The 6,109-nt window shown below is 42.4% G+C and overlaps 1 protein-coding gene across 1 annotated transcript; it reads right to left on the bottom strand.

The window, feature by feature from the left end:
• Nucleotides 1–319: 319 nt before the first annotated feature.
• On the bottom strand, nucleotides 320–5,876 carry LOC311116255 (myelin-associated neurite-outgrowth inhibitor-like). The gene is made up of 7 exons (XM_084191363.1): nucleotides 5,752–5,876; nucleotides 5,118–5,212; nucleotides 4,890–4,976; nucleotides 3,393–3,535; nucleotides 2,806–2,989; nucleotides 2,536–2,657; nucleotides 320–2,227 (listed from the first exon to the last, which is right to left on the bottom strand). The coding sequence occupies exons 2-6, from the start codon at nucleotides 5,191–5,193 to the stop codon at nucleotides 2,548–2,550; spliced, it is 600 nt and encodes a 199-aa protein (XP_084047489.1). The 5' UTR covers nucleotides 5,194–5,212; nucleotides 5,752–5,876; the 3' UTR covers nucleotides 320–2,227; nucleotides 2,536–2,547.
• Nucleotides 5,877–6,109: the final 233 nt, after the last annotated feature.

The raw sequence follows: 6,109 nt of genomic DNA, 5'->3' as shown, positions 1-6,109 counted from the left end.
AAAACAGCTTCAGTAACTGAGGTGACGTCTTGGATAGGCAATATAGACGAGTAAATCAAAGACAATGATATATCGGTGAGTTCTGGTGGAGCCTTGAGGTAACTATGAAACAATGTCAAGTTCTGGCTTCCTTAAAACAGAGCATTTCAAATGTGTATTTTCTTCCAGTAGTGCTAAGCAACTTATAATCGATTTGATCGATTCAAATAAAAGTTTAAAACCTGTTAAATTGTCTCCGGTTTGCAGTGATTCTAAAGTCTGTAGCTCTTGGTGTGGTTAAACCCAAACCAATGACAGAAAGGAATCTGTAGAAATGTTCAGGTATGATACATACATTACATCTGTATGTACAATGGCTTTAGTATTTAATCCTCTTTCAACAAATAGAATTATACACAAACACGCTCACATGCATACAAATGCTCTCGCTCAATCACTCACTGTCTGTAGGATGGAGTCCAAATAGTTCTAAATAGCTTCCTTTTCTCAAATCCTTTCATTTGCGACCAGTAATAGATCAAATGTCATGACAGGTCTGTGTCATTCTGCTAGCTTTCTTTAGGGCCAGTGCTTGACTTGAACTTAAATAGGTTCCGGTACTCATTTTGGGTGCCGGAGCTCTGCAATACTTTTTAGCTAATATTCTATAAGAGGAACAGGAGCTCAAGCAGTAAAACATTTGAGGTGCCGGTACTCAGGTCCGGTGCGCTCCTGCCCAAGTCAAGCACTATTTAGGGCCTCTTAGGCTAATGGTCCAAGGGAAAGGAAACTATCTTTGGGACTCAAGTCTGTGTTCACATCGTCCATGGGCAAAGAGAGTGAATAATGATTTAGTGTTGGAATGGATATCAGACATCTGAGACAGAGGCTCAAAACTCAAAAAGCCCCACCTTCCCAAAATACTAAAATGGCCGAAAGACAAATGTTGACATAGCATCCCCCAGAGAAATAATAGCATCCTAGCAACATTACCAAAAACAAGTAATGAAAATAATTGTTCTGCACAGCTTTGTGGGTAAACTTAAGTTACCTGTTTGTATGAAATAAAACGTTTTCCTTTCTTTTAGCGTTTCACATTAAGAAATGGCATCAGTGATTCAAATTTGCAGTTTTTCTTTTGTAGCTCCTTCGGATATTTCCTTTTTGATGATTTTGCATTAGTCACGGAAGGTAGATTGAGCTAGCGTTATTTCTTCTTATACACTGAGTGTACAAAACATTAAGAACACCTGCTCTTTCCATGACACTGACCAGGTGAAAGCTATGATCCCTTGTTGATGTCACCTGTTAAATCCACTTCAAATCAGTGTAGATGAAAGGGAGGAGACAGGTTAAAGAAGGATTTTCAAGCCTTGAGACATGGATTGTGTATGTGTGCCATTCAGATGGTGAATGGGCAAGACAAAATATTTAAGTGCCTTTGAACGGGGTCTGGTGGTAGGTGCCAGGTGCACCGGTTTGTGTCAAGAACTGCAACACTGCTGGGTTTTTCACACTCATTGGTTTCCCGTGTGTATCAAGAATGGTCCACCACCCAAAGGACATCCAGCCAACTTGACACACCTGTGGGAAGCATTGGAGTCAACATGGGCCAACATCCCTGTGGAATGCTTTTGACACCTTGTAGAGTCCATGCCCCGATGAATTAAAGCTGTTCTGAGGGCAAAGGTGTTCCTAATGTTTTATACACTCAGTGTATATACACACATGCATTCAACTCGATATGGATGCCAAAATCAAAACAAATTCAAACTCCCTTTTCACCACTTAACAAAGTTAGCTATAAAAATCACAGGGCAGTACACAAAACACAAGTTTGCATGGACACTTAGCTGTCAGACGCAAGATATGCAGCAGAGTGAGTGAAGGATTCTGGGACAGTGTTATTCAAAACAGGAATAGTCAGGAGTGGGAATATTCTCTTCATCCTGTTCTGAACAGACCTATTGTTGTTGTGTAGTTGGGCTTCAGATTCACAGTATGCTTGGAAGGAAGGAAGGAAGGAAGGAAGGAAGGAAGGAAGGAAGGAAGGAAGGAAGGAAGGAAGGAAGGAAGGAAGGAAGGAAGGAAGGAAGGAAGGAAGGAAGGAAGGAAGGAAGGAAGGAAGGAAGGAAGGAAGGAAGGAAGGAAGGAAGGAACAGCTGATACGAGACACCGGAGAGCGTGCATCATCACCAGCTGTAGAATACTGGACTGGAGTGTGAATGCATATCTACCATCTTCTGACCTGAAGAGAAGCAGAGAAACAGTTGATTTAATACACAGTAACTGTTGGTCTTTCTACACATAAATGTATTTATACTAACAGAGGGTATTATCCTAATTGACATTAAGCTATTGCCTACTGCTAACCTTTCCCAAAATGTTTTAATAAATACCCTACCTTCATTTAAATAAATGACTATCTATTTCATGACTATAAATTGTAACCATTATGTATTCTAGTGTCAGTGCTGTTTCCCAGTGTTCTCTCCCATCCATATTGACCAGAGAGAACAAGAAGGATATGATATGGAGGATGTACTCAGTACTCACAGTGCCATCACTTTACCACTGGGGGGGCACATAGCTGTAGGTGGGCACGCCTGGGTGTCGGTATGTGGGCATTGTAACTTGGTGGGGGGCGAGGGGGGTCGGGGATTGCGTTAACAAAGTTCCTGGAGAAAGGAAGGAGGTGGGTGAAGTCAGGAAATTAGACAAAGCAAAAACCATTTATTTAACACTGTTGCGACCGGATTGTATGTATTACATTTATTACTTTTTTTTAATGGTCAACGCATAAAATAATGTCTAAATGGAACTCACCAGCTGACATGGCCATAGTGGTCCCTGCTATCATCCCCATGGCAATGCCGTTGTGGGGGCGGGACTGGTGGTGCATGGGCGGGGCATACATGGCTGCTGGCATCCCATTGGACTGGACCACTGTAGTGTGATGAATGACATGGGGTGGGGCTGCATACAGAGGCTGTGTGTAGTAAGTGCCTTGCTGCTGAGAGAGAGAGAGAGGAGAGAGAGAGAGGGCAAAGAGTTATGAAAGTGTTATGTCATGTAATATTTTTAACTGTATATAACTGCCTTAATGTTGCTGGACCCCAGGAAGAGTGGATCCTTAATAAATACCAATACAAATACAAATGTCAGTGCCACAGTGAGACAAGTACAACTACAGCAGCAATAAGCAGCAAGCTAATGTGTATCCGAATTGGCTTTGGCAGACAGATATTATTATATTCCGTCTGACCTATGTAACTGTTATGACCTTGTAACAATGCAGCTATAAATACCAATTCTGCAGTACAGAAAATAAGATAAACAGGTTCAGTTACATTGTACTACTTCAGATGGTAGAGGTAGATGATGTCAGTTGGCTAACTGACTGACTAACTGACCCGTGTGTAGGGGTTCTGTTGGGGGTAGGTGCTCCTCACAGGGTAGACTGCTGCAGGATAGTGGTTGGGTGACGAGGAGTAGGGTGGGCCAGCCCCCGTGGTGGGTGAGCAGTACATTTTAAAAGGAGTGCCCGGAGCGTAACCTATAAGAGAGGGTTTCAGAGATATAAACACACAGTGAGGAGTGGCGTTGTTAACACACCGTCTAGGGTATTACACATTTTAACAGGGAAAACCAAACAATTCACACTTACTACACATAAAATATTATTACTTTTTTTCCTCCATTGTTGGACATAAAAGGTTGTAAAAACACCAGGAAATAAGCTCCATGTGATTTTCATTTAAGAAATCTGTTCCCAAGTATCCCCACGAATAATAGAGACATATACAATAATGGGCCCCGTGTTTCTCAGTTGGTAGAGCATGGCGCTTGCAACGCCAGGGTTGTGGGTTCGATTCCCACGGGGGGCCAGTATAAAAAATGTGTTTTATGCACTCATTAACTGTAAGTCGCTCTGGATAAGAGCATCTGCTAAATGACTAAAATGTAAAATGTGATCATATACATGCAAGCAATGTTTTAAATCATTATGTTTTAGTCAATGTGCAGTCTACAAATTATTTGTAATTAAAAACTGGGTGGTTCAAGCCCTGAATGCTGATTGGCTGACAGCCGTGGTATATCAGTATACCACAGGTATGATAAAACATTAATTTTTACTGCTCTAATTACGTTGGTAACCAGTTTATAATAGCAATAAGGCACCTCTGGGGTTTGTGGTATATGGCCAATATACCACAGCTAAGGGCTGTAACCAGGCACTCCGAGTTGCGTCATGCATAAGAACAGCCCTTAGCCGTGGTATATTGGCCATATACCACACCCCCTCGGGCTTAATTATGTTCCGCCCACCGACCATCCGCTCAAGAACAGAAATCTGCCTGCGGATGAATCTAGTTGATGATCCCTGTCCTAAGGGCTTGTAACGGGACTGACTATTGTCCGACACCTCTCTGAATCTGGACAACAACACAAAAGAAGGGAGTTTCAGTGAACAGTAAAATACTGTATGTGCAGCTGGCAAACAAGACTTGAGGCAGAAACTTTTGGCTTTTTTACAGCCCTGAATAACATAATCATCTCTCCTGAGAGCTGTCTGTTTCTCCATGTTTAGCTAAAGCAAAGTTGATGACCCCATGGTGCCAGGAACTCCTTAAAGCTTCTGATGCACTACTTACTATGCTTAAGACTGTGATTTTTGTTAGACTGACTCAATTCAGGTCAGGATTTAGCCTTGAGTAATCTATTGGAACGATCCCATGATCGGCAGCACGTTCCTACCCCCCCGTCCAAACTGATGCGACTCTGTGCAGCTCAGTTGGTAAGCAACACTAAGGTTGTGGGTTCAATTCCTAAGGGATCACAAAAAATATATGCACTCACTGCACAAGAGTAGGCTACATGCAGCTCTCTGAGAGGGACTGATAACTTACCTGTGGGGAAGGATGGGTTGTTGGCTCCAGGGTGGTACATGTTGGGAGTGTAAACAGGGGCGGCCGAATACCCCCCAGGAAATCCAGCTGCAGGGTCAAAGGTCATATAAGTGTCAGGAAAATCAGAAGAGTCAGACATACATTGAGAAACAGTGTGTGTTAATTACCCACTGGTCTGTTTGGGTGGTTTACATTTCCAATCCATTACACACTGGTTACACTGCTTACCTGGGTATCCTACTAAATGTCCCTTAGGGTTGACATACGGGACCCCTGTTGGTGCAGGGTTGTACACTGGGTTCATAATGCACTCCTTTCAGATACTGCAAAGACAAGACACATTGTTGAGAAGATTGATGCAGATTGTAAAAAGCCTTGTCTTTTATTCATTGGCTAACTAGCTAACGTTACACTGATCAAGGATTTTTAGTCATTCATAATTAGCTATCCTGTTGCGCCCTTTCGCTTGATGCCTGGAGGTACACGTAATGGGACCCTTGCCTTGATCGCAGCAGTGGCTAGCTAGCTAAATGTATGTTGGTTATTGAAAGATAAAATGCCTAGCGTAGCTAGCAAGCTAGATTTAAACAAACTAGATTTTAAAAAATGTATTGTCCGTCTGTGCTGATAAATTCCATCAGGTAGCTATACTAACTTAGCTAGCTAACAAACATGCGTTTATCAATAGGCGCTGCAGTAACTCCACAAAAACACAAGGGCCGGGCTTTTAGCATCTATCTCTATTCTTGTACTTGCTCTCCCAGTCACCCTTCAACTACCTCTTCGTCTTTGCCAATATTGGCAACAGGTTTAACAATAGATGTCAACTGTGATGTTAGCTTTAGTTATCAATGATACTCACAGTTGTAATTTCTCCGTTTCCGACTGCTGTTCTTTGGCTAGACTCTTTACTTTTGGGTATTGTATTTTGGTTCTCACTGGTTCTGGTTGAATTGACACTTATTTTCTGCTTGGCTCACTGCACACAAAATGCAGTGGCGTCACTTCCGAGTACAGCTTGTGGCGCTTTCAAGACAACTGGGATCTCGTCAGTGATCTTTAGGTTGAAAAGTCGGAGCACTAGAAAGATGCCCGACTTTGATTTCAATCCAGAAGATACCACATTGTGAAAAGCTCGCAAACCCACTTTCAGCACACATTAACTTGCCATTCAATCATAGCCTAGGATACTCATCAATGGTATGAGTCACCCTGTCTGT

The sequence above is a fragment of the Coregonus lavaretus genome (assembly GCF_964263955.1).
Source record: "Coregonus lavaretus genome assembly, contig: HAP1_SCAFFOLD_1766, whole genome shotgun sequence".
NCBI lineage: Eukaryota > Metazoa > Chordata > Actinopteri > Salmoniformes > Salmonidae > Coregonus > Coregonus lavaretus.
The sequence above is the reverse complement of the archived record's forward strand: the minus strand, read 5'-3'. Positions and strand labels throughout refer to the sequence as shown.

What these genes read in the sequence shown, in the direction of transcription:
- LOC311116255 (XM_084191363.1), bottom strand. Translation starts at nt 5,193, where the DNA reads ATGAACCCAGTGTACAACCCTGCACCAACAGGGGTCCCGTATGTCAAC. An exon ending in CAACCCATCCTTCCCCACAG is followed by an intron (nt 3,536 to 4,889) that starts GTAAGTTATCAG and finishes CCTCTCTTATAG; the next exon opens with GTTACGCTCCGGGCACTCCT. An exon ending in AACAGAACCCCTACACACGG is followed by an intron (nt 2,990 to 3,392) that starts GTCAGTTAGTCA and finishes CTCTCTCAGCAG; the next exon opens with CAAGGCACTTACTACACACA.